The 27,690-nt window shown below is 38.8% G+C and overlaps 4 protein-coding genes across 5 annotated transcripts; 1 reads left to right on the top strand and 3 right to left on the bottom strand.

Annotated features, from left to right (window-relative positions):
• Positions 1-6: 6 nt before the first annotated feature.
• Positions 7-5,144, bottom strand: tmem37 (transmembrane protein 37). Its single transcript, XM_022680294.2, has 2 exons — positions 4,947-5,144; positions 7-775 (listed from the first exon to the last, which is right to left on the bottom strand). The coding sequence occupies exons 1-2, from the start codon at positions 4,965-4,967 to the stop codon at positions 203-205; spliced, it is 594 nt and encodes a 197-aa protein (XP_022536015.2). The 5' UTR covers positions 4,968-5,144; the 3' UTR covers positions 7-202.
• A 2,721-nt stretch (positions 5,145-7,865) lies between these two features.
• Positions 7,866-14,928, bottom strand: dbi (diazepam binding inhibitor (GABA receptor modulator, acyl-CoA binding protein)). The gene is made up of 4 exons (XM_007261044.3): positions 14,778-14,928; positions 12,843-12,960; positions 12,271-12,333; positions 7,866-8,292 (listed from the first exon to the last, which is right to left on the bottom strand). The coding sequence occupies exons 1-4, from the start codon at positions 14,784-14,786 to the stop codon at positions 8,219-8,221; spliced, it is 264 nt and encodes an 87-aa protein (XP_007261106.1). The 5' UTR covers positions 14,787-14,928; the 3' UTR covers positions 7,866-8,218.
• Positions 14,929-16,330: 1,402 nt separating this feature from the next.
• Positions 16,331-19,305, top strand: c11h2orf76 (chromosome 11 C2orf76 homolog). The gene is made up of 5 exons (XM_007261045.4): positions 16,331-16,793; positions 17,972-18,022; positions 18,101-18,138; positions 18,280-18,361; positions 18,838-19,305. The coding sequence occupies exons 1-5, from the start codon at positions 16,664-16,666 to the stop codon at positions 18,912-18,914; spliced, it is 378 nt and encodes a 125-aa protein (XP_007261107.1). The 5' UTR covers positions 16,331-16,663; the 3' UTR covers positions 18,915-19,305.
• A 447-nt stretch (positions 19,306-19,752) lies between these two features.
• Positions 19,753-27,576, bottom strand: steap3 (STEAP family member 3, metalloreductase). Of its 2 annotated transcripts, XM_007261047.4 has the most exons (6): positions 27,445-27,576; positions 25,555-26,051; positions 24,338-24,865; positions 23,694-23,858; positions 21,372-21,661; positions 19,753-20,734 (listed from the first exon to the last, which is right to left on the bottom strand). In XM_007261047.4, the coding sequence occupies exons 1-5, from the start codon at positions 27,488-27,490 to the stop codon at positions 21,380-21,382; spliced, it is 1,518 nt and encodes a 505-aa protein (XP_007261109.3). In that variant the 5' UTR covers positions 27,491-27,576; the 3' UTR covers positions 19,753-20,734; positions 21,372-21,379. The 2 variants fall into 2 exon arrangements, with proteins under 2 accessions (XP_007261109.3, XP_022536004.2); XM_022680283.2 differs by having other exon boundaries at positions 19,753-21,661; positions 25,555-26,048.
• Between the last annotated feature and the right edge of the window lie 114 nt (positions 27,577-27,690).

Here is a 27,690-nt window from a genome sequence, read left to right on the forward strand (position 1 = left end):
ATGAAGTTAAAGTGTAAATAAAATGTCTTTATTGAGAATTGAGAAAATATTCAGATTAAAATGACTGAAAAAACTACCTGGAGTGTTCATACAAAGGAGTGTTCACTCCAAAACATTGTGATTAAGTACACAGTTCTTTAAACTGAACCATTTATCTCAATAACCCAGCACCCGTAAATACTGAATCCAGAGTGGTCAGTGCCTACAATTTCCCCAGATCACCACTGGAGGGAAGCAAATCCGCCATATTCTGGATGTGCCGTGCTGCCAGGCCGTTGAGAAAGAACAGGAAGGCTGCAGTGAACTGGCAGCAGAAGGTGAGAGTGAAGCCCAGAGGTGTAACATGCTTCCAGAACAGGACCAGAAAGATCAAGATCCCTCCAGCAGACAAGCATGCAGCCAACAGTATCAGCCATGATCCAAATCGCCAGCGCTTGCTCGAGGCCCGGCCCTCGCTCACCTGGGATATCACCAGCAGCTCCAGGCCAAAGATGGCACTCACCACTGCCAAGGAGACAAGAGAACGACACACACTCAGGCCTGGGTCCAGACCTTCCCCGACGTTTCTGCTGCAGTTAGGTGCTGCACCAGAGTCCTCCACCACACAGGAGTACCAGAGGCCAAACATTCGTTGGTCAGACAACAACCAGTGTCCATCACACACTGCAACGGAAGACAGAACCACTGAGAGAACCACACACAGGATGATCAGACTACGACACAGCAGCTCCAAGAAGAGAGGTCGGGACTGCTCTTGGGCAGCAGGAGCAATGGCCTGGGCAAGAAATTGGAAGAAAAATGCAGAAAATTTCCTTTAATGACCATGCTACTCATCCATTAATATGCACATAGATTAAGCGACATAAAATATATGTAAATAATTGCAAATGTGGTCTGATGAGACTAGGGTCATACCACAAGTAGGTGTACAGATTCTTCCCCTGCTGTTGTAAAAACAGGATCTCAGAGGCTACTTTTGGGTAGTGTACCTCTTGGTGAGAGAAAGTTAACTACTAGACATGCTTGTGCGATGCACTTAAAGACAGTTTGCTCAGGTGCCATACATTAAAAGGGAGCGCATCATTGTGATGAATTGCCTACCATGTAGGCCGCCCATCAGCCAGTCACTATTAGCTCAGTTTGCAGTGGTTTCATAAACAAGAAACCTGGACTGCTAGAGACTGATCTAAATTGGGATTGTTTGGGATCAAGCAATGGTCAGGTTTGAGTATGGAGGCCTGGTGTGGAGCGCTTTAATCCTGCCTTTGCTGTGAAGTTACACACTGCTCCAACTGCTTGTGTGATGATCTAGGGAGCTACTGCACACTATACACATTGGTCAAGGATCTATGACATCTATGGGCTAATTTGGGCAACATTTTGTGCCATACAGAGCTGTCTCATCTAGAGGTAGCTCAACTAAAGCCTCCATTCAGTTGTACAGTTTCCTCAATAAACATATCCTTTTACTCTTTTATTGTATTGACTACAATTGTATCAATATAATTACATAACATAACCCATAATTACAAAATACATAACCCATTATTAGTAAGTTCAAATTCAAGATTTCTATAAAGCCATTTTATTGGTATAAATTCTCATCACAAATATCAAAACAATAAACCCATTTTGACATTACTAAGACAACATATGTCAAACATATTTTTGACTATGTGTTACCATCGATTTATATAGAAGTTTACACTCTATTATACACTTTATTTCCAAAAGTATCAGCCCGCCTGCATTGTGTTTGGTGATCTAAATCTTGGATGGTGATGCTCAGCTCAGCTCAGCTGAGCTGTTCTTAAGATAATCTAGTAGGCAACATAAAGTTTGGAGGTCTGTAGTGATGGACTCAGCAGAATGCAGAGCAACCTGTGCACTGTGCACCTCAGTATCAGCTGACCTGCTCTGTCATTTTACATTGACAGAGTAAGTTGCTTTTGTTCCCAGTCATGTTCACTTGTAGAAGTACCACTGACAGTTGATTGTGGAATATTTCATATATTCCAATATTTAACTTCTGAGAGCGACCCATTCTTTCACTAATGTTTATAGAAGCAGTCTGCAAGCCTACGTGCTTGGTTGTATACACGTGTGTATCAGTAATTGGATGGTTTAATGATTTGGATGGGTGAGAGAGTACATTTGACAGTGTAGTGTATGTAATTAAATTTTTACTAGCAAAAAAACCCAGTTATAGACATCTATTTCTTTTTTACTTTTATACATTGCAGCTATCTTAATGCAAGTAAACATTCTAGTTTTAGATATTAAAAATATTATTATCCCTAGTGAAAACTTGCAGATATCTAAAATTACATTAAAGATATTACCCTCAAGGGTACATCTTCATTACATAGCTTTCCTAATCCCCTTTAATATTAGACCTGTTAAATTTGGTCTGTTCTGAAACAATGAGCTGAATCACACGTGCTGGTGATAACATGTAATTATAGATAAGAGAGAGTGAGATTCCACACAAATCAATGATAACCTATGACTAGTCATAATTACATAAAAGATAGGTGGTCCTGATCATGTGACTGGACTAGACACACTGCCTGGCCAAAAAAGGTCTCCACCTGGATTTAACTAAGCAAATTATCAGGTCTAGGTTCAGCAACAGTATGTGCTCAAAGAATGAGGTCAGCTGACTACCTGAATATACTGAATATAGACCAGGTTATTCCATCAATGGATTCATTTCTTCCCTGATGGCACAGGCATATTCCAAAATGGCAATGCCAGGGTTCATGGGGCTGGAATTGTGAAAGAGCAGTTTAGGGAGCATATCATCATCATTTTCACACATGGATTGGACACAACAGAGTCCAGACCTTAACCTCATTAAGAATCTTTGGGATGTGCTGCAGAGGGCTTTTGCCAGGTGGTGTATAACAGTGAATTTTATATTGGTCATGCAATGACCAGTGCTTAAATAAATGTGACTCCATACGCACAACGTGGAATGCAGTAGGTGAAGTATTAAGTATATATTTTTATAAAGTATATACAGGTGCTGGTCAACGAATTAGAATAATTTGAAATAGTGCAATCATGAAATTCTTTGAATGCATTTTTTGTGCAGAAAGCAAATCAGGTGTTCACTGCACCTGTCCTACTCGTTAGACTAATCACAGAACTCATTACCTGGAAAAAAATTTGCTCAGCTGAGCTTTCCAAAAGGCCCATTTAGGCCATTTAACTGTGACACTGTTGTTTTATTGAATTAGAATAATGGAGAAACCGTTTCATTGAATTAGAATAAATGCTCGAATTTTTGTTTTCTGTGAAGAGTGTTCACTGTGCAGTATAAAGTCAGGGTTGAGTAGAATTTCTAAGTTGTAAAATCAATCATGGGTAAGCAGCGCGACCTCTCAACCGGAATAGTGGCTCAAATTCAAGCCCTTCGCCAACAAGGCTTGACCCAAACTAAAATTGCTGAGCAGCTCGGCATCAGCCAGTCTTCCGTCTGCAAAGCTCTCAAGAAAAACTGCAGCAAGCGCACCAACTGTTCCGGCGTCCGAAAAACTTCTGCTCGCGACAACAAGCAGCTGAGAAAGATCGCAGTCAGCAACCGGTTCAAGTCCACTTCCGAGCTCACCGACTTGTGGAACAAGCAGACCGGCGCTGACGTCTCCAGATCAACCACTTACCGTCGTCTGCGCGAACTCGGCTTCAAATCTCGCGTTCCAGCAGTAAAACCGATGCTGAACAAGAAACAAATGGAGAAACGGCTGAAGTGGGCCAAAGAACACGGCGAGTGGACTGCTGAAGACTGGCAGAAAGTGGTCTTCAGTGACGAATCACGCTTCTGCATCTCCTTCGGTGACCAAGGTCCTCGTGTCTGGCGTCGTGGTGGCGAAACCTACAACCACGAGTGCGTGAAAAGATCCGTCAAGTTTCCCCAGAGCGTTATGGTCTGGGGATGCATGTCCGCTCGAGGTGTAGGGAAACTCTGCTTCCTCAAGAAGACTGTCAATGCTGCCGTATATCAAGATGTTCTGGAAACGTTCCTGATTCCGACTGTTGAGGAACAGTTCGGCGAAGAAGACTTCATATTTCAACAGGATCTTGCACCGGCTCATGCGGCAAAGTCGACCAAAGATTGGTTCACTAAAAAACAGCTTGAAGTTTTGGCATGGCCGGCCAACTCGCCTGACCTCAATGTCATTGAAAACCTTTGGGCCATCGTCAAGCTGAAAATTCGCGACAGAAAGCCTACTACGCTGGACCAACTGAAGCAGAACATCGCCACTGCCTGGGAAGCTGTGAGTGCGGAAACTTGCGACAAGCTGGTCAAATCGATGCCGCGGAGACTTCAGGCAGTCATACAAGCCAAGGGGGCAGCCACAAAATACTGAGAAAGTGATGATTGTAATTATAATAAAAATTATTCTAATTCAATGAAACGGTTTCTCCATTATTCTAATTCAATAAAACAACAGTGTCACAGTTAAATGGCCTAAATGGGCCTTTTGGAAAGCTCAGCTGAGCAAATTTTTTTCCAGGTAACGAGTTCTGTGATTAGTCTAACGAGTAGGACAGGTGCGGTGAACACCTGATTTGCTTTCTGCACAAAAAATGCATTCAAAGAATTTCATGATTGCACTATTTCAAATTATTCTAATTCGTTGACCAGCACCTGTATATCTGTAAATTATTTTATTTTGTTGTCTTTAAAAGGTTATAATTGCTTTGTTATGCTATTATATTATTATAAAATGACAATAATATTGGTTATCGCATTCCTGGGAATATATATTATCCAAAAAGTATTGTTCTGGTGACAGGCCTAGTAAAAAGAATCACTGGTGTGATTTCTCAGCTCGTTCCCAAAGATTGAGGCGCCAGCTCACCCCCGACTGTTTCGAAACAAATACAATCAACCGGCCAAAAAAGAGAAGATAAAAAGAGAAGAATAAAATGTGTGTTACCTTCATTTTAATCGCGGTCATCCTGACTTCAGCCTGGCCCAGCCGCCCTAAACACGGAGGATGTCACGCTCTCCGACGCTCAGTCGAAAGTACACGCGTCTGTAATTCCAGTGTAACATTAACTGACATTACTGTGAGGACAGTGCGCGCGCTCACACACAGCGCTGCTGCTGGCAGGAGCCGTCAGTTCTCATACAGCAGCGCTCATTCACTTTCTAGACACGTCCCTGCCTGTTTACTATAGGGGAAACTCAGTGTTAGAGGGAGAATGGGCGCTTCGGCTGAGTGATGAATGGATTTCTAGTTCTTTACCACAAAGTTTCTCCTCTACAAACACTGCATCTGCCAAGCTGGAGTTACTCTGTAGACTTTACACTGATATATTCTACAGTATTGGTAATCAATAGCTCAAAGAAGGAAGTCACCTCTGTGCTACTGACTCTTCCATATATCAACTCTTCATGGCCATAAACTTTCAAACCTACAATAAAAAATACAGTAAAGCACACAGCAGCAACACATCCTTAAACAACAGTTCTGTTATACAGGTCAGGTATTCACTAAGTACTACTATCAGTCTCCTGCATATCTCATGTACTTTACTCAACCTCAACTGTGAGTCCATCAATTTGGCTGACCTAGCAAGACATTTATGTATGTATGGGTAAAGGTTACAGCTGAGTATGTCACATAGTCTACGTGACATACTTAGCGGTAATCTTTAGCCCTATACATACATTCATGTCTTAAGACATTGACTTCTTTATTATTGATTATTTATCATATTTATCAGATTTCACTACTACTACACATTTCTTAGTTTCTCAGCTTAATCAGTTTATAATTTCATGGCACAGTGGACAATTTTAGCAGAAGTTGGCATTTAATAAAACAAATCTGGTTGAACATTTTAAAATGTTCAACGATGCATTTTGATTTTCTAAAATTATTTTAACTACCTTGATATTTTACCACTACAAGGTTAACAACTGATCTGGGGCTCTCACTTGAGAGAGCCCCTTGAGTCTGTTTACAGATAAAATTCCACCCCTCAACAAAACAGAGTGCTTTTAAAATGAACTGACATTCAAAGTAAATAAAACAAACATGTTACTGTTTACAAGTATAGATAATACTATGGCAAGATTCACAGACCTCTTTCACAGAATATTAAATGTTTTTACTAAAGATTTTTAAAATAATCTTACTTACTACTAATCTTACTAAATTGCTTGATATGTGCAGCTGTTTTTATAAACAAAAAAGTACATATAATTGGTAGGGGTACCCCAAGCAAAAACAAGGACGTCAGAATGTTCTGCATTTGGATAGAAAACATGTCGTAAAATGCCATTTTGAGTGGCAAAAAAGACAATGTGGAAAAATCACTGCTCTCTTGTGAAAGAAACTGATATTGTATATAATGTACTGCTTACTGTATAGAGATAACAGGCAAGTATGAATTAACATATTTCATACTATTGGTTTATATGATCTATCACAACTGCATACGAACACGCCACATTCCATGAAGAACTTAGCAGACATATGTAATATAGTACGAAGATGATCTGTGCAGAGACTCAAGAGATCTCAAGCAAAATGTCCCAACTTCCACAGAAGTATTTTAAACCCCAATATCTATACTTCTACCTGAGTAATGAATGTGAATACTTTTGACACTTTGTGTATACCACCACCTCAGCACAAGATACTTCATCATTCCATAGGCTACACTGTGTGTGTAATGCACCCACCAACATTAGCATTATTTGTAATTAGCTTACATCATACCAGGGTCATTCTGGCTACAGTTTCTGTCCTTACAGGGAGTAGCAAACTTACAGAAATGTTCTAATTAACTTTTACTTTTAAATACAGAGGGTTATAAATATGTAACATCAGCAGACAACACATTAACTATTATCCTTTAATTATCTAGTAAAGTGAGGTATATTTTGAAGAAATCACAATATTGTAGGATAAACTATGATATTAGTCTAGCTAGCACATAGGGGAGTTCAGTGAATAAATACTGAACAGTCCTGATTTGCTCCTAAGTCTACTGTGATGGGCGGAGGCAGTGGAACAATTAAATTTTATTGGATTTCCACATTGTGTTTTACAATTAAAGACTAAAAATTAAGGGACACGTATGAAAGTATGTGGTAAACAAAGTGTCTAGCCTCCACCATCTCCTGACCTAAACCCAACTGAGATGGGTGATTTGGGATGACGGCTTTAATCTCAATACAAAATTTACAATGTAAAAATAAAACATGGAATGAGACACGTCCAAACTTTTGACTAGTTTGGTAACTAACTGAGTGTAAATGACTAGCACTGCAGTAGTACCTTTATGACTGAACAGCAACACTTAAAATGTATGATTACAATACTAGTACTGAGGTACAGTTCTGATACTGCTAACTGCTAAAAGTAATTTTGAAGCATTTCTATTGGTTCAATCATCAAATGCTGAAACACAACTGCCCAATTTGCATTATAAAAAACTGCAAAAATAAAAATATTTCGTTTGAGTAAAAACAACTTGTGCTGCAAAATTAAAATATTTCGTTTGAGTAAAAACAACTTGTGCAACTCTATGTGGTTACCAGACCTATGATCACCAAGGAGTTGAGATTTAACTATTCAGTCTGGGGCATGTATAGAATTTAACCATACATGTTTTGATTCTCATGTAGAGCACAGGTCAGTGGACAAAGCCACAAAGTGGACTTCATTAGTTAAAGAGAGAAAACAAAATGCTTATGAGGCAGTTTCCCCACACTGCTGTTTTATGCCAGAGTGGTCAGTCATGTTTTTAAACCTTCCTGGATTATTTTAGAAATGATCTTGCAGCTAACTAGCATTCAAAGTATAACCAAAAACTGAGGAAGAAAAACTACAGACACAAAGTTTGTGAAATGGAACAACGTTTATGGCATTTGTGGCCTGTACAGAAGGTTGGGGAGGGCTTCACTACACGGTTGCTGATGAACGATTTCTGTAGGCCCAACAGGCACATGGGTCCCATGCTCTTGGATTCTCATAGCATGTTTCGATGACAATGGTGCGTAGTACAAATGAGCATGGACACATTAGGAGGCTTAAGGCTTTTTACAAGTAAAAGTACTGACAGACTTGCCAGACACAGGCACTACCCTGCTGAAATGAAATACAGCACAGACCAGCATGAACTCCACCTCGACTGTTTTTTCTGGTGCTGTTTTTTAAAAGCAGGGTAATGAACCTTACAGTCCAAAAACACTTTAGATTCCATAAAGTCCTTTTAGCTCCTCCACCTTACTGATGTAGGCCTTTCTTGCATCCTCCTGGCTCATGCCTAGAAAACATCACAATAGAAAGTGAAGTATTAACATATTAAACATAGAGGAAGGTACATTCCTAACTGCTAACTGAAAAAAAGTAAGAAATACAGTGATATGACCATATACATATATAGTCTTACCTCACTGCATATATGACTATATACAGTTGTGGTCAAAAGTTTACATACACTTGTAAAAAAACATAATGTTATGGCTGTCTTGAGTTTTCAATAAGTTCTACAACTCTTATTTTTCTGTGATAGAGTGATCGGAACACATACATGTTTGTCACAAAAAACAGGGATAAAATTTGGTTCTTTCATAAATTTATTATGGGTCTGCTGAAAATGTCACCAAATCTGCTGGGTCAAAAATATACATACAGCAACAAAATTTGTCAATTTTGGTGATGTAGCGAGTTGTGTCAATCAAATTAGCTTCATGTTATGGCCTCTTCACTTCTTGTAAGTGATTCTGATTGACTACAGCTGTTGACTTCTCATGAGCCCATTTAAATAGGGCTCATTTGACCCAGTGATTAGACTCAGCTACAAAAGCTACAATGGGAAAGTCAAAGGAACTCAGTGTGGATCTGAAAAAGCGAATTATTGACTTGAACAAGTCAGGGAAGTCACTTGGAGCCATTTCAAAGCAGCTACAGGTCCCAAGAGCAACTGTGCAGACAATTATACGCAAGTATAAAGTGCATGGAACAGTTGTGTCACTGCCACGATCAGGAAGAAAACGCAAGCTATCACATGCTGCCGAGAGGAGATTGGTCAGGATGGTCAAGAGTCAACCAAGAATCACCAAGAAGCAGGTCTGCAAGGATTTGGAAGCTGATGGAACACAGGTGTCAGTCTCCACAGTCAAGCGTGTTTTACATCGCCATGGACTGAGAGGCTGCCGTGCAAGAAAGAAGCCCTTGCTCCAGAAAAGGCACCTTAAGACTCGGCTGAAGTTTGCTGCTGATCACATGGACAAAGATAAAACCTTCTGGAGGAAAGTTCTCTGGTCAGACGAAACAAAAATTGAGCTGTTTGGCCACAACACCCAGCAATATGTTTGGAGGAGAAAAGGTGAGGCCTTTAATCCCAGGAACACCATGCCTACTGTCAAGCATGGTGGTGGTAGTATTATGCTCTGGGGATGTTTTGCTGCCAGTGGAACTGGTTCTTTGCAGAAAGTAAATGGGATAATGAAGAAGGAGGATTACCTCCAAATTCTGCAGGAAAACTTAAAACCATCAGCCCGAAGGTTGGGTCTTGGGCGCAGTTGGGTGTTCCAACAAGACAATGACCCAAAACACACATCAAAAGTGGTAAAGGAATGGCTAAACCAGGCTAGAATTAAGGTTTTAGAATGGCCTTCCCAAAGTCCTGACTTAAACCCCATTGAGAACATGTGGACAGTGCTAAAGAAACGGGTTCATGCAAGAAAACCATCACATTTAGCTGAACTGCACCAATTCTGTCAAGAAGAGTGCTCAAACATTCGACCTGAAGCTTGCCAGGAGCTTGTGGATGGCTACCAAAAGCGCCTAGTTGCCGTGAAAATGGCCAAGGGACATGTAACCAAATACTAATGTTGCTGTATGTACAGGTGCTGGTCAACGAATTAGAATAATTTGAAATAGTGCAATCATGAAATTCTTTGAATGCATTTTTTGTGCAGAAAGCAAATCAGGTGTTCACCGCACCTGTCCTACTCTTTAGACTAATCACAGAACTCGTTACCTGGAAAAAAATTTGCTCAGCTGAGCTTTCCAAAAGGCCCATTTAGGCCATTTAACTGTGACACTGTTGTTTTATTGAATTAGAATAATGGAGAAACCGTTTCATTGAATTAGAATAATTTTTATTATAATTACAATCATCACTTTCTCAGTATTTTGTGGCTGCCCCCTTGGCTTGTATGACTGCCTGAAGTCTCCGCGGCATCGATTTGACCAGCTTGTCGCAAGTTTCCGCACTCACAGCTTCCCAGGCAGTGGCGATGTTCTGCTTCAGTTGGTCCAGCGTAGTAGGCTTTCTGTCGCGAATTTTCCGCTTGACGATGGCCCAAAGGTTTTCAATGACATTGAGGTCAGGCGAGTTGGCCGGCCATGCCAAAACTTCAAGCTGTTTTTTAGTGAACCAATCTTTGGTCGACTTTGCCGCATGAGCCGGTGCAAGATCCTGTTGAAATATGAAGTCTTCTTCGCCGAACTGTTCCTCAACAGTCGGAATCAGGAACGTTTCCAGAACATCTTGATATACGGCAGCATTGACAGTCTTCTTGAGGAAGCAGAGTTTCCCTACACCTCGAGCGGACATGCATCCCGAGACCATAACGCTCTGGGGAAACTTGACGGATCTTTTCACGCACTCGTGGTTGTAGGTTTCGCCAGACACGAGGACCTTGGTCACCGAAGGAGATGCAGAAGCGTGATTCGTCACTGAAGACCACTTTCTGCCAGTCTTCAGCAGTCCACTCGCCGTGTTCTTTGGCCCACTTCAGCCGTTTCTCCATTTGTTTCTTGTTCAGCATCTGTTTTACTGCTGGAACGCGAGATTTGAAGCCGAGTTCGCGCAGACGACGGTAAGTGGTTGATCTGGAGACGTCAGCGTCGGTCTGCTTGTTCCACAAGTCGGTGAGCTCGGAAGTGGACTTGAACCGGTTGCTGACTGCGATCTTTCTCAGCTGCTTGTTGTCGCGAGCAGAAGTTTTTCGGACGCCGGAACAGTTGGTGCGCTAGCTGCAGTTTTTCTTGAGAGCTTTGCAGACGGAAGACTGGCTGATGCCGAGCTGCTCAGCAATTTTAGTTTGGGTCAAGCCTTGTTGGCGAAGGGCTTGAATTTGAGCCACTATTCCGGTTGAGAGGTCGCGCTGCTTACCCATGATTGATTTTACAACTTAGAAATTCTACTCAACCCTGACTTTATACTGCACAGTGAACACTCTTCACAGAAAACAAAAATTCGAGCATTTATTCTAATTCAATGAAACGGTTTTTCCATTATTCTAATTCAATAAAACAACAGTGTCACAGTTAAATGGCCTAAATGGGCCTTTTGGAAAGCTCAGCTGAGCAAATTTTTTTCCAGGTAACGAGTTCTGTGATTAGTCTAACGAGTAGGACAGGTGTGGTGAACACCTGATTTGCTTTCTGCACAAAAAATGCATTCAAAGAATTTCATGATTGCACTATTTCAAATTATTCTAATTCGTTGACCAGCACCTGTATATTTTTGACCCAGCAGATTTGGTGACATTTTCAGCAGACCCATAATAAATTTATGAAAGAACCAAATTTTATGACTGTTTTTTTGTGACAAACATGTATGTGTTCCGATCACTCTATCACAGAAAAATAAGAGTTGTAGAACTTATTGAAAACTCAAGACAGCCATAACATTATGTTTTTTTACAAGTGTATGTAAACTTTTGACCACAACTGTACATTTTACAACTATTACACATTGTAATAGTTATCTAACATTCTTTATTTTAATAGTATCAATGATTTAACATGCAGAAACCATGAGATTTGCTAAATGTATCTAATTTTATCTCACTTGCTTCTGCGTACTAAATGGGTTAAGAACCTCCTTTAAAGGCATGAATACATATCCTTATAGTTTTGCAAAAACATTTGTGTATAAATGCTTTATACATTCAAATGAAAGAAAGTACAATGATTTTATTCCAAGTACTTTTAAGTTAAGTTTAGTTACTTAATTTCTATATGTCAGTTTATCATAAAACTAAGACATTGTAAAGAAAGGATTTCCATTAACATCACACATTACTGAAATTAATCTGAACAGTCTAATATTTTATACAACCTTATGCATCATAATTATCAAACCGTTCAGTGTATGAGTACTGTAATGGGATAAGCTTAATCTTTCACCATTATGCATTTTATATTATATTGTAAAGAGCTGATCTATTTCTTATTGTATTTGCATGTTTACAGCACCCTCTAGTGGTGGCCTGAAGAAACTGACCTTTCTTTGCATCCCAGGCGTCCCACTTGGCTTTTCCAGTGAAGTCCAGCATGCCAGGGCGAGCTAAAGTAGAAATAATACAACATGAAACACCATACACCATATATTGCACTACAGGCTCAAATCTTTCCATTGTTTACTGACTGTTCTTCTAATCTCTTGATCAAGTCAAGTCAAGTCAAGAGGCTTTTATTGTCATTACATCTGAGTACAGGTACACAGTGTGATGAAATTATGTTCCTCCGGAACGTAATTGTGATGCATCCTCATTTTAGACCATCACATTTCAGATTTCCTCTATCAACAACTTATAAATAAGGACATAATAAGGACAGAGAGAGCTACTGTCTAGAGGCATGCTGCATGGTTTTAAGAAGACTGCACTTATCCAACATATGTAAAGAGCCTCATTTAAGCATTGTTAAGGTTTGTTTTAAGAAGCAGACCTAATCAGAGTTTAAAATGTGCAGAAATTCAGGAATTAAAAAATATGCACTAAGCAACAAGGCACAAATTCTGCAGGGTTACTGAAGCTGTATGTAGAGCACAAGAGTTTAAGAGTCAAAACGCACCAGTGTTGACGTCGCCTACGGTGGCCTGTTTGAACAAACTGTAAATCTCAAGCATCTCAGCGTCAGTTGGCTTTGCCTTCAGCTGCTTCACCTCTTCCGCTGCCTTCTGAAAAGCTTCCTGAAAGAGAAAGAGATAAGGAGATAAAGAGAATGAGCATTTGAAAGCAGAATGCAGCCAGTGATTACTTTACTAATACTTTACTTTATTAATGGACCCATAATACGTACAATGCTCTCTGTATTACTACACCAAAAAGTAAGATTTCCAGAAATAAAGCATTTGATCTGCAGTAGCCAAAGTAAAGAACATAACGTAGCTATGTAATAACTGGCAGAACTGGGAAAAGGAGAGACAAAAATGATGTGGGTTTTCAACACAAAGTATGTCTAAATGATCTGATTGTGCAACATTAGGCAAAACCTTGCAACAGTGTGAGTGCCATGAAGTTAGCAAATCTCTGATCACGAGGTGAGATTTAACTACTTTTCCTTCTACAAATTCCTTCTACTGTAGCTTCTTGCATACTTCTGATACACATCTGACACATACCATGAAGCAGAGCACATTACTTATTTTGTTACATTTTGTTCTTTATTCATTGTCACAGATAGAATTGTGTGTGAAAGCTACTTATCTGGGAAAAGATTTGCTCAAAGTTTGAGCAAGGGACTTCCTTATCATTTTGCACATCTATTGAACATTGGACTCCAACATCAGTGGATGTTGCTAGATACTGTCACCCAATGAGTGAAAAGTCCATGCTGATAGTCACTCCAATCAATTTCTAGTGATTTCAAATCTTTTACCCAACGTTCATCTAATCAATCTTAACCTTCTATGGCATTATTATATTTTTCAGGAGGAGTTTTTGAAGCTTGGGAGTCTCTGTGGATGTATCAAATATAAATATCTATTTAGAATTTTGATAAAAGTAATAAAGTTGTATCAGATGTTTTAGAGCAATGACACACCCATGCATGCAGGAGTGTTCTACCGGCATAACATTGCCCAAAGGCAATAAATAAAAATAAAAAACCCACTGTTTTATTAAGTTTACAACAAGAATATAGTAAGAATATCACCAGACAAAAATAAACTTCTTTACACATACATACATATTTTATGTATGACTCACGTGTACATCTCATTGTATTGGACATAGATTTGCCAAATATCATTAAATTAAATAAGATATATACATAAAAAAATACGGTATGGTATGCTATTATAACCAATTATTTAGTTTGTTGCCTGAGGGCCATACTGTGCCACCGAGGATTAAGGGATTGGAGGCACTGAATGCCACATTGTTACACAAATTCAAGCATGAATTCAACTGGAATATCAGCTAGCAACCACCACACATTATCATATAAGTGCTAAAATGTAGGTTATGTTAAGGAAGCTATAGATCACTCTTAGGGAAAGGCCACACCCTGCTGTTATAGCAGCTCTGTGTCTCTTATAGTTTTATACTAACACTTAAAGCCATAAAATATGTAATATTGTATGGTAATAGTAGTTATCTTGTGAAATACGTGTATTTATGACCTGTATCTCTATTTAAAGTGAAGGAGATAACCTAGAGAACCCCATTTTTAGACACATTCACTGTAAATAGCCAACATTAGGCCAGCTAACATAGCTAGGAAGCTTGCTAGACACATATGCAACTAACCTTACCTAGCTACCTGAATTAGAACTGCTTTTACAAACAGTTTAAAGCCAGAGTTTTCACACCAGGGTGGTACTTTAAATAACCCAATACGTCTAACGTTAATTCAAGCTAACTGTTCCTGTGGTTACAAAGAAAATTGTAGCTAGCTAGTAAGCTAACCATGGAGCCTATGTTAGCCTCAACCAGGGGCTTTTGCTGCACCAGGCGAGCTATCTTTCATTTCAACAAATACACACATAAAATCAGAAACACGAACCTCAGACATGATTCCGGTGTGTGTTTTTTTCTGTAAAGACCTGCCCGTTGATCCACAGCTACCGCTCACAGCAACTCTCCCCGGTCCCTTCTACAGTCCCCGCGCACGCACGCATTCCCCACAGGGTCGCCCGGCCACGCCTCTTTTACCCCAATTGGCTCTTTCAGTATGTAGTGAGCGAAATTGACCAATCAGGCTTGCGATGCTGGACAATGAGTTACCCATAGAGCTATACGCCGTTACCTCCCAATCTTTGGACGTCTGCTAACTGGGGCACAGGGCAAAGAGTTGAATCTATTCATTGCATGTATAAAACCGTTCTTTCTTCAAATAATAATGTATAAAAAACATGCTGTGTTTTGTTTAAATAATTAGGTCAATCTTGCAACAATGCAGTAACCCAAATATCAATATCCAAACCAAAGACTGTACAATGAAATAGCTAGAGATATAAAAATGGAAATAAAGCCACACTCAAACTCACCAATGTTTTTTTATGCTTAAAGTGTTGTTAGTTTCTACATAGGCAAGGAAGGTTTATGGTTTTACGCATATGTCACACTACAGTTCTTTTACAATCCTTTATGGTTATTGCCCAAACAAAATTAAATTGTTTGGGTGCGTTGTGTGCTCTTAAGGTTGATGATAGGAAAAAAAACCTTACAACAAAATATATTTAACCTTTAACAGGTCTCTGTTAGTGTTGAAATTCTGACATTTAACATTCAACATACATTGTGCTTCCCACAAATAATAATATTTCTATGAATAATGATTATATAAATGCCACTTTCTACACTCCAGTAACAGAGTACAGGCCATACGAATATAATACAAATGTGATATACATATTTAATGTAAGTTAATACAATAAATTAGGACAAACAATAAGGTTCAATGAACCAATGTTGAATCAATATAAAATTATTGTGCACGAAAATAAATTCAATGCACATAGCGAAGAAAAAAAAATCAATCAACCATTATTTTCACTCAGGAATACATTGAGGTTTAATGCAGCTGAGCATTTACAGGTTAAAGTAAAAATAAAATAACATTTTTGAATCAAGTATTTAATCTGATAATGTTAAAATAAGGAACTTTATAAACAAAACAATGAAAAATAAAATGCAAAAAGAATTTGGGAAAACAATCAAGAAATAAAATAATTAATAATAAAAGGATAAGTGGACAGGCTAAAATATAAGGCAGTTAAATAAATAGATAAATAATCAGAATAATAAAAAAATAACAAACACAAATAATAAATAAGAAAAGACTAAAATTAAGTAGCTAAAAATAACACTGAGATTATAAAGAAAGTAAACAGTAGAATTAAAACAAAAATGTAAAACAAAAAAATAGAATAGATAAAAAAATAAACTAAAATATAGGTTTATTCAAAGTATTTTTGCTATCTGGGTGTTTTGATCATTTTTTAAAGCTTAGTTTTGTTCTATGTTTGACTGTTCAGTTTTCCCCAAAAGTGAGATTTGACAGTTAGGAGGTCAGTACTGTATATATTACCCTTTGTAAAGCTGCAGCAGCTCAATATCCTGTTCTGTTCAGTCGTTTTGGCGAGTGTTGAATAGATGATTCGGCTGATCTGCTGCTTTGGTCTGCAGTATCAGTGTGTTGTGGAGCAGCGCGACTACTCTAGACTGAAATGAGACACTCTGAGGAGCAGAGCATGTTTTAACAGGAATTCGGTATTTTAAATAATACGTTACATGATATCCCACAATCACGCCTTCAGCTCTGGTCTTATATGGGCTTCTCTGAATCGGAGCTGATCTGGCTGCTGTAGAACCCGCTAGTGTCTAAATAAGACCCGTACTAAACACATAGTGTGAGTTTACAGTTAGCTGCAGGGCTAGCTGGTGGTGATGGCCTCTGAAGCTGTCCTCACTGTGCGCCTGGTCCGCTCTTTCGAGCATCGCAACTTCAAGCCGGTGGTGTTTAGAGGAGTGAATTTAGACCAGAAAGTGGAGGACTTTGTTGCTTTTGTGAAGAAGGGTAAGAAACGGCTCAGCCGTGTCTCAGTCTTTCCCAACACTGCCACTGAAACTGCTGTCTATCTGATGTACATCATTCATATAAATTAACCAACTTACCCAACATGCTTATGTGGAGCATGTAATCTGCTTGGTGGGTTCCAGGTGGGCATGGGCTCTGAGTGGGTATGTACAGGTGTTGTTACTGGGAGACAGTTGCGCTTCCCCACATGTGCCACATTATTATTACTGCCCACCTAGTGCCAAAAATGTACATCACGGTTTGTAAGTTACAGGTTTGTAACTTACTCTACTGTTAGTAGGACATATTAAATAAATCACAAAGGCTTTAATTTAAGGCGTTGGTTACTATTGGGTTCACTTTGTCCCAAAAAATTACATAATATATGAAGAAATCAGACTTCATTAGTAGAAAAAACAGTCGAAGAATGTAAACAATAGACCCTAAAAAGAGATACACAGCTTCCTTTACAAAACTAAAAAAAATATTATAAATAGGTCTATAAACACTATAAATTAATCTAAATACTCAATTTTAAAAAGATTTTAAAAGCCACAATTCCCTTCTCTCTCCAGTTAACAAATATATCCAGTTCAGTGTACATTAATATTATCCTTTAAGCCACAGTATTAATATATTTAAAAGTTTGTCTTTTCTGAGTGAATAATTGCCGTTTGCTGTTGTTATTCTATTTAACTCAGATAAAAACACTCATACAGTTAGGAACAGCAACAGGAGCTTCTCAGATAAAGTGCTGGATATTCCAACAGGAAATTTGGATAAGCTAACTCAAGTTAAGATAATGAGATGTGATAAGCAAATATGTTTTGATTTCTTCTTCTTCTTCTTCTTCTTCTTCTTATTATTATTATTATCATTATTATTATTTTTAGTAGTAGTAGTAGTAGTAGTACTATTTATTTTATAGTTAAAGTCACTTACACTTTTGTATCCCTTAGGCAAAGAAATAAGTTTAGGTTGTTTAAAGCTCCCAAAATGAAGATAAACAAAATCATTCTAAACAAAAACTATGTTAAGAAGCACAAATCGATGGGTAGCACAGCGTGACAGAACACCAAAACATTCTAATAGTGAAGTGAAGGGACGTGCAGTTATACAGTAATTTATTTGTTGTTGCTGTTTATGTTAATTGATTAAACATCTTTTGTCATTCTCAGATGTTTCTACAAGATCTGGCCTGCCCCCACCTTTCAAGAAATTTGAATATGGTAAGGTTTAAATTAATATTTATTGATTTGACATTAGTGTACAGCACAGACTAAATTTTCTGATGTTTTTCTTCACAGACACAATGAAGATCATTCATCAGGCACATGGAGCTAAGGTATGAGGTTGATTCCTGTGTCATCTTTTTTTCACCCAATCCACATAAAATAATCCTTTTAATCCAAATCAGTGTTGATGTGCTCTTGCTGAATTTACACAAACCGAAATAAGCAAAAACAAAGTAACTCTCTAATTTCAGACTAATGAACTCGTAATGAGCCTTGAGGAAGATGAAAAACTGATTCTGAAAAATGGCCTCGATTTACGATCGTGTGGCATTGGTAAGTACGCTCCACTGCAAAACTAAAGAGCAAAGATGTGGTATGTGTGAGGTTATCTGAAGACTGGTTTGAGAGCCACTGTGATTGATCATATGCAATATTTAAGGCTATCAAAACATCCACAGTGACTAAACAATGTAATGCAACAGTTTGGACACCTGTTGTTATTACTTATTGTTTTAAGGACAAACAAGTTACTTTTGAGAAATAATGTTTATAATCTTTTAATGAGAACTCTTTCGAACGTCTGCTTAATTTAACAGACAGGGAGTCCACTACTTTGCACAAGGCTAAGATAAGATATAGCTTGAACATTTTTTTTATCTGCAATGCAGTTTGTTCTAGGTCAGTGTTACAGTGTATTTGTGCAGCATTGTACCTGACCTGAAACACTTAAGTCAGCTGGATTTAGATAATGATATGTGTGCTAACTTGTGTCTTACTGTGCTAAAATGAAATATCTGCTGTTCTTCCAGCCAATGAGACAGAGCTCGCCTTCTTCAAGATGGCTGACTATGAAAATTACAAGACCAATCCTCAGTGTGTGTGGTGAGACCAGGGAAAGATACGTCGTCGTATGAGAGACATGTTTTATTTATAGGAGGCTGTGAGACATTATGGAAGTTTGTGATTACGCTTTTTTTTAAACTTAAAGCCTCCTACACAGCAGATCTTCAAGGATCAGCCAAGCTTGAGATGGTGTTTTAATTTCTTTTTTTTTCTTTTAAGTAAATGTATAATGTCACTTTTCAGTCACATTCAACAGAGGTAAAAGCTGTTACAGTAATTTAACTGAAAAATGTTTTGCATTATTTATCAGACAGAAAGAAAAATACTTTTTTACATCTTTGCCTTCACACCATCTGTTTTCTTTTAATTATTTACCAAAGACATCTGTGCCTCACATTGTGTTGATTCATTTAATAAAGTTTATTTTAAATGTTTCCAATCTCGTGCGTCAGCCCATTTAAGTACACTTTTTTCAAACACCGTGCTGATTCTTCATTATGCTGCCCCTCATGCACAAATGTAATTACCCTGTTTAAACTAACAATAGGCATGTTATTAACTTCTAACTGCTTCTTATCAGATGCACCTAGAAAAGATCTAAGTACCTGATTATGTCTCCATTTGTAAAGCCCCTGAGACAGACTCGCCTTACATGCCGACAAACTGTGTTTCAGTGTGCCACTTCCCACACATAGCTTACAACCTGGATCTTTACCCATCCACTGTCCATGGTACGTGGTAGTGAAGAATCAAACTGTTCAATGTACAAGAATATGCATTTTAATCACATTCTCAATCAAACATATATATAAGAGTAAAAAAATATAACATTTTCAATTATTGTAATTTAGCACTTAAGAAAAAAAAACTGACAGAATCAATTGTTGGCGATGGCTGATCTGTACTTTTATCACTTCTTGATTAAGTCATCAAATCTCTTACAAAAAACAAAACTACAAACATAGTGCCGCTCTCTAAGTACTTACGGACATGACTGCATAACATGAATTATAAATACATGAAGCATTATAAAAGGAGTTGCATTAAAATAAAAAAATAAATACATTGTCTCGTATTCACAAAGCACATGAATAAAATCTTGGGTGACATTCCTCTCAGTTATGATGACCTGACTGACAGAAACAGGGTAACACTACAGGGTAAGCTATTGTCCCTTGCATTTCAGTTTCCTTTAAAAAAAAAACAAAAAAACATTTAAAAGAATCTGGAGCATGACCCAAGTAAATTGTCAGAAAATGTGGTACATAAAAAATTACATACATTTTAAAGCAATAACCCTAAAATTATGTTTTAGTACATTCTAATACAAATAGAACAAATTACAATTATTGCTTATTTATTAGCAATACAGTTTCATTAAAAGTTTTTTTTAAAACAATATCTGTAATAACGGCACTGAAATTAATGCTAAGGTAGTACAAAGTTAATAGTGTACAAAAATGTCCTTGGCAGGTATAACAAAGGGAGAGGCATTGGTAAAAAAAAAAACTAAATGTCCTTACCATATCATAATGACCTGAAGTATGCTGTTCAGAGGTTCTATGACTTCTATAAGCTTCTGAACTGGACTGACCCATGAAAGCTTGGATTATTAAAATGCTAAGGCCTGAAAGTCACATGTATCAGATTGACTCTAATAAGATCTAGTATCTTTTTTTTGACTAAGGCTGAAATGTTGTGTAGCACCAAATGTTTTACTACTGAAGGAATCTCAAATAGCTTTAAAGGATTTTTACATTTGTCAATGTTCACTTTTCTTGAAGTGATTTTAAAGAAAGTTAGAGGCAATAGGTAATAGAAAGACAGGTAAAAGTCATGCTTTGTTGTAGTCACATGCTGTTTCTGCAATGAGAAAAATGTAAGTGCATCAACATTTTAGCTACACTGCTGACAGGGGCAGTGATAATACTGTCATATAATAGTTGTTTTAAGCATTTACAAATATACAACAAACATCTATCAGGCAGTATCAATTGCCATACAATCACCTAAACTATTATTAGGTAAAAGTTAACAGCTCTTTAAAATAGTGTAATTGCCTTATTATGTTATCATTGTGTCAGTTTCTGTAAACAGTTTTTTGTGTTTTAGTAAGAACTTTACAAATAAGTTTAATTTTATGACAATAATGTACTTTCTAAAAATTATTAAATACACAGTTTAATGTGTGAAAAGAGTGCATGTGTCATCTAATGTGCATTTGATTGTCATAAAAAAATTCTTTATTAAATTAACACACTGAAAAGCATGCTGTCCAGGAATTAGCATCAATTTAAAGTCCTGAATTGATTGTTTTAAAAAAGAAAGACTCAAAGTTCAATAGCTTTAAGCACTATTAGCCTCAATACTGTTAAAATAAATCAATGAATACCTGCTAGGTGTGCAAAACAGTCCACTATGTTCCCCTTTACAATGGTAGTGGTGTTTTTTCTTTTCCTGGAATCTACTGACTCAAGAAAACTCCCTTAGTCTGACCTACCTGCTTTCTTACACCTCCGGAAGAGTCCCATTGTCCCCTGCATGATGGTGCTGTGGGACAGGGCACTTGCGTATTCTCTCCCAGCCCCGGCGTATCCTTGCCAACCTGGCAGAGATACATGGCAGCAGCAGGAGACAGCGGCACACTAGCACAGCACACGGCAGAGCTACGGCTAGTATGTAGCTGGGTGGCATGTAGAAGGTATACGCCTGGGGGGAAAACGCAAAGTCCCAACCAAAGACCAGTGTATGCGTGACGGAGAGCGTCAGAGCAGCATAGCCCAGTCCAGACTGATGCAGGAAAAAAGAAGAAATTGGTTCAGTTACAGGTGCACTTCAGCAAATGATAAACAAAATGGATCAGTTAATAAAGCTGTGGTAGCTGACTGATATGACTTGAAGGAAACCCAGAATAAGTCTTCTCATTTATCATATTTATTGTACTGTTCTATTTTTATGTTAGACATTTATGTTTGCAAGTCTGCACCTTATGTTATCTGTATTATACTGTAATATTTACAAGAATTTTCAAATATTTGGTAGTGTTGTAGAAAAGAAAATGAAAGGTGGGCTACCCCCACCTCTCGTCCGGGGTACAACTCCCCTACGTGTTCGTTTGATAGAGAGAGTCAGACAGGTGAAGTGAAGTGAAAGCAAACCAAGTATTTATTACAAAGCTCTGAATATTCAGGAGAACCCACACATGAAAGACCGTCTAACAGCCGTCCCAGCATAAGTTCTGACCCCCCTCTGATCTGACTCCATGTTTTATACCCCAAATGACGTGAAACCTGTTGATGAGGCGTTGCTAAAATCATCTCATGTTAGCATGCGTAATTTCACGTGTTAGTACTCAAGTTTCACGTGTCTGACTGGACCACTAGTGTTTGACCTTGACTGTGTTCTTCCAGGATGGAACATCGTGGCACTATCTGTGTGTGTGCGTCACCCCCGCTTTGAAGCAGAGGTTTTTAGGGAGGCACTCACACACCAAAAGGCCGCTTTGATCTAAGAGCCTCTTCTGTAGCAATTTAGCCTCGTACCGAGCGTGCCAGTCGAGTTGATGACCGTTAGTTAGGGTCATGCAGTAAACAAAATACTTCAAGCCTGAGCTACATCTCATATGTTATATGTTAATGTGTTAGTAACGCGTGGTTAGTCCGCCATATAATAAATCCTATGTGTTAGTAAATGTATCATGTGGGTTAATTTGTCATATAATAGAGTCTGTGTTAGTCACATGCCTGATCAAACAATGTTTTACTATATATGTAAAGAATATATTGTGATTATTGGTTAATCTTCTATATAATTGCGTGTAAAATACACTGTGAGTAAAAATGATCAAATATAATGTGAGTATTGGTTAATGCATATAAAATACAAGGTTTCACACAATGATTATGTAATTATAGATACTAAGATAAGTAATCATAACTGAAAGATATTTGTCAATCAACCCAAAGTATAATAAACAGTTACTCTTCAGTAGATATAATCTATCTCTGGTAGATACAGGGGTTGGACAATGAAACTAAAACACCTGGTTTAAGACCACAATAATTTATTGTCCCGATGGACAGTTCTGGTGGAAACAGGAGAGTTGATGTGCACATTAAATTCTGCCATGATTTGGGCAGCCGTGGTTTTATGTTTTTTTGGATACAATCCGGGTTAGCACCCGAACATCCCTTTCAGACAGCTTCCTCTTGTGTCCACAGTTAATCCTATTGGATGTGGTTTGTCCTTCTTGGTGGTATGCTGACATTACCCTGGATACCGTGGCTCTTGATACATCACAAAGACTTGCTGTCTTGGTCACAGATGTGCCAGCAAGATGTGCACCAACAATTTGTCCTCTTTTGAACTCTGGTATGTCACCCATAATGTTGTGTGCGTTGCAATATTTTGCAAAGATTGGCCACCAGGCTGGTCCAATTTAGTCATGAAACCTCCCACACTAAAATGACAGGTGTTTCAGTTTCATTGTCAAACCCCTGTATATCAGGAAATTCAAAACAGTTTTGAATATTATTTTGTATCAAACAAGTGTAGCATGACATGTATGGCTTTGCATGTCTTGCGATGTGACTCACACTGTGCCTCACACTTGTGTAGGCTCAAACTGCTATGATGAACCTGAAGTGATATATTGTGCAGCCCTTCACCCTCGTTCTGGTTCAGAATGTAATTTCTCTTAACTTGAATTAGTGAGTGGGAAGTGCAAATTATGGAGGCAAAAAATGGATGTGTTAGAGCACTGCAATGTGGGATGAGGATCAGGGCTAGGATACAGCACCTTAAAATACTTTGTGCTGCTCACCTGAACAAAGGTGAACTCTCTCCAGGTAAGAATGTTCCCCACTGCAGGGAGAGAAGTGATGGCTAACAGTGAGAGGACACCCAGTGCCAGCACTCCAAATGACAGGTAGAGGTCAGAGCGCCATGCACCCAACTCGTCCCATGGTTCTTCTATCCCTGCCTTCACCTTCAGATATAAAATACAAACATAAAAAAAACATCAAATACTACTTTAATTTAAAGTTACATGAACAAACTTAAATACATGTTTACATGGGCATTGCTTTCAGCACATCCAATTTGAGGACAATATGTCCAGATGAAGTTAACTGTAGCAGACACAGGGGCTAGTTAAAACAATTGCTTAAAAGTATGATCAGTTAATCAAAACACAGTGCATCCAGCTACAGTCCTATGTTTTACAACCAGATTAATTTTAGAATCTAAATACATAAAAAATGTTGTTTAAAGAAAACAACCAACGTGGGAAAGTTGAAACAAACAAACTTTGCATTACATTTTTGATCATTAAAAATATATATATATTAATCTGTGCAAAAATACTTGCAACTGTGTAACTAGTTTACCTTTATAGGAGAGGATATGAACAACCGCTTAGCATGCATTTCAGAAACAGTGGTTATTTAACCTTTAACCTTACAGTACCTGTGTGTACGCAGCATTGATGAGCCTGTGTCGGGTGGCAGTGCGTAACGGGTGGCAGAGGCTGTACACTCCATGCAGGGCAGCACAAAAGAAACTCAGCAGGCCCAGCTGTTTCCTCCGCAGCAGCCAGACATCCAGCCAGCCGGGGAAGCGCTGGTACTTGGTGCCCCTCCACAGTTGAAGCCATGCTGCAAACAGCCCTGGCAAGTACACCAGTGCCAGAATGACCAGGGCCACGGCTGGCAGGCTCTCGTTCACCAGGTCAAGGGCCAGGCGGTAGAAGGAATTGCGTCCATAAGCCAAGTATGGGAGCAGGATCCCTCGGATAAAACCATAGCCATAAAAGAAGAGGAAGAGGAGGAAGGTGGTGAGAACAGGGCCACGCCATGATGGGAAGAGACGCAGGGGTACACTCTCCAGGTCCCGAGCCAGGCATAGGCCACCCAGATCCACCGGGTGGAAGCCCATGCGACGTGTGAGTTGGGCAACTTCTCGCTTTCCCTCCGTGCTGTCACTGCACAGCAGCACCTAGAACAAGTCAGAGATCCTCAATCAAACACTGAACTGGACCAATTATGGCTGTACTAAACTAAGAATACACATGATAACTAAATGGGTTTACAATAATTTGCTGATGATCGCATATGTACAGTAAAGTACAAAGGCATGCCAAAAGTAATGGGACATTAGAATATAAACTGACTATGAAGAGCTACCTCTGGGGATAGGTACACCTGTATAATCTGTGTTATGGAGTTATGTGGTGGGTGAGATTATTTAAACATTGGCCTTAGTGTTCGAGGCAGGGTGACATGAATTACAAGAGGCCCAATAGTGAGTATTAGATGGATGGGACATTTTATTTCCAGACTTTTGTAACCATTTAATATCCTCAGTGTCGTGTGTACAATCTTGTGGGCATGTCAGTCAAGCTCCGTGGAAATGTCAACCCTCCTAATGTTTTGTTTTGCAACCACCCATACAGCACTGAACACGAAATATTGTTGAGTTCAGGTTAAAGAGATCCTCAAAATATTCCTCCGCTGTTTTTCTGGGATTTGCAATATTGTTTTTAGAATATCTCTATTGAGAACACAAATGTGAGGACGGACGCTGAATACAAATCATTTGTTCTGGTCTAAGAAGCTGGTGCTCTTTTCTCTCTTAAAAAATAAAGCAAGATAAAATATAGTCAGCCCATTTAGAGCAACACTGACCTGCCTGTTGCCGTCTTGTGCTCCAGTCTGCAGTGTCCAAGCAGAGATCACATTAAAGCCTTTGACCACCACGCTTTCTGGGAACATCTCAGCTAGTCGTTCTGCATTAGACACCTTACTACTGCCCAGCTCCACTGCATTGCTTACATCTATAAGAATCTTCCCAACCAGAGAAGCCCTCAGGCCCAGCAGAGAGGGGTAGTACTCAGGGAATAGAGCCAGAAACACCAGTCGATCGGCTTTTGCCACTGCTCCCTCCTGGTTCCTCAACTCCACTGCATCTGGAAAGAGTCCAGGAGCAATACGCTTCACACAGCGACTCCCCACCACCACGCTGACCCCACACGCCACCAACCGCACAGCCAAAGAGCGTGAGAAGTCGCCAGAACCTAGGATGGCCACCGTGGGTTGGCCAGGAGCCAGGAGTGGAGGATCATCAGGGGCCTCTGTGTCTGGGAGCAGAGGTGTACTCATCTCATCTGACATAGCATCCACTGCTGTGGAGGAGAGAGTTGTGTAAGTTTGTGTGGTGGGAGAGTTATATAAAAAATATAAATTTAAATACAACCCTGCATTTTCATTATTTTTTACATTTATTTATTTCCCTAAACTTAAAATATTGTTTTGAGTGGATCAGCCACAGCAGTGCTGCTGCAATTTTTGAACACTCACTGCCCAATCTATTAGACACAGCTACCTATCTGGTCCACCATGTAGATGTAACGTAAATGTAAATTCAGAGACAGAAGCTCATCTGTTGTGTTGGGCTTCCTCCAGACCTTCATCAGTGGTCAGAGAATGCTGTTGACTGGATATTTCTTGTTGATAGGCTATTCTAACTCCAGAAGGGACATTAAGGTGTTTAAAAATTCCAGCAGCACTGCTGTACCTGATCCACTCATACCAGATAAATATACCAGTTAAATATAGATATTTTTATTTAAATACAGGCGCTCTAAACTCCCCAAGACTCGCCCCCAATCTGACTTACTAAATTCCCTGCTTCATTACTCCATGTGGTGTTGCTAATCAAATGAAAAGGGTAAACCTATGGTAAAGAATACTGGTTGTCAATTTCTGTAAAACTGACACGAGTAAATACATAATTCCTAGTATTTGCTTATTTAGGAGTATTTTATGTATTTATATTAGATTAAATTTAAAAATGTATCTTTTTACATACTAATAAAAGCTTTCAGAAAAATGCTATGAAAATTACATTTTCAATTTTGTGAAATGGGCCCTATAAAGTACACAGGCACAGTCAGCCACCCACTGTTAATAAAAAGTATGTCATTAATACACTCAGAATACACTTTAACACAGTAAATCAACAAGTTCCAGAATCATACACATAATATCAGTGGCTATGCATTTGCAAGTACACACAGGCTGTCCATAACCTCTGGAATGAGAACGTGACATAAAGATGAACTTTGATCCTGTACAGTCTTCACAAATGTAAAGATTTTCTGTCAGTGACAAAGAACAAAGCTCTTTATCATATATAACTCAGTATAAAGCAGAGAGAACAAAGCCTTTCAGCGCTGACAACATACATATCACACACTCTTTATCATATATAACTCAGCATAAAGCAGAGAGAACAAAGCCTTTTCAGCGCTGACAACATACATAACACACACTCTTTATCATATATAACTCAGCATAAAGCAGAGAGGACCCCTCCAATCGAGGTATCCAGTGAAAACTTGGCTGACAGGTAAGTTTCATTTCTCCTATAACGGGAGAATGGCAGCTATAGTGAGTGAAGGAAGCTTATTCTATAAGAACATGACGGACAGACTGACAGAGAACAATAATCATTATAACAGACTCGGTAGAGTGAACAGAAATGGTCTAAATTGCTTTTAATACAATTTCACTCACTTTCTGAGCTGTTGCTGTCCGCACGTTCTCGTTCTCGGCTCTGCATGTGTGTGTGTGTATGTGTGTGGTGTAGGCTACTCTCCGCCCCCCGTGTGCGCTCGAGATACCGGCCGGGCAGAAAACCCAGACTCATTTACACTCCCCGCGTTTATCAGATTTCTATTTGTTTAAAAAATACTACTAATAATACATTTTATTCTCATATTTTTTTATGTACTGACAACTTTACGACAGCGTTTGCTGTGA

Source organism: Astyanax mexicanus, chromosome 11, assembly GCF_023375975.1.
Source record: "Astyanax mexicanus isolate ESR-SI-001 chromosome 11, AstMex3_surface, whole genome shotgun sequence".
In the NCBI taxonomy this organism is placed as follows: Eukaryota; Metazoa; Chordata; class Actinopteri; order Characiformes; family Acestrorhamphidae; genus Astyanax; species Astyanax mexicanus.

Excerpts from the sequence above, each read along its gene's own strand:
- tmem37 (XM_022680294.2), bottom strand. The coding sequence starts at position 4,967 with ATGACCGCGATTAAAATGAAG. Across the intron at positions 776-4,946 it reads TGACCGCGATTAAAATGAAG|GCCATTGCTCCTGCTGCCCA; the intron begins GTAACACACATT and ends TTTCTTGCCCAG.
- dbi (XM_007261044.3), bottom strand. Across the intron at positions 12,334-12,842 it reads CGTAGGCGACGTCAACACTG|CTCGCCCTGGCATGCTGGAC; the intron begins GTGCGTTTTGAC and ends TTTCTACTTTAG. Across the intron at positions 8,293-12,270 it reads CGCCTGGGATGCAAAGAAAG|GCATGAGCCAGGAGGATGCA; the intron begins GTCAGTTTCTTC and ends GATGTTTTCTAG.
- c11h2orf76 (XM_007261045.4), top strand. The coding sequence starts at position 16,664 with ATGGCCTCTGAAGCTGTCCTCACTGTGCGCCTGGTCCGCTCTTTCGAG. Across the intron at positions 18,023-18,100 it reads TTTCAAGAAATTTGAATATG|ACACAATGAAGATCATTCAT; the intron begins GTAAGGTTTAAA and ends TTTTCTTCACAG. Across the intron at positions 18,139-18,279 it reads ATCAGGCACATGGAGCTAAG|ACTAATGAACTCGTAATGAG; the intron begins GTATGAGGTTGA and ends CTCTAATTTCAG.
- steap3 (XM_007261047.4), bottom strand. The coding sequence starts at position 27,490 with ATGCAGAGCCGAGAACGAGAACGTGCGGACAGCAACAGCTCAGAAA. Across the intron at positions 26,052-27,444 it reads GGACAGCAACAGCTCAGAAA|CAGTGGATGCTATGTCAGAT; the intron begins GTGAGTGAAATT and ends TCTCCTCCACAG. Across the intron at positions 24,866-25,554 it reads CACAAGACGGCAACAGGCAG|GTGCTGCTGTGCAGTGACAG; the intron begins GTCAGTGTTGCT and ends GACTTGTTCTAG.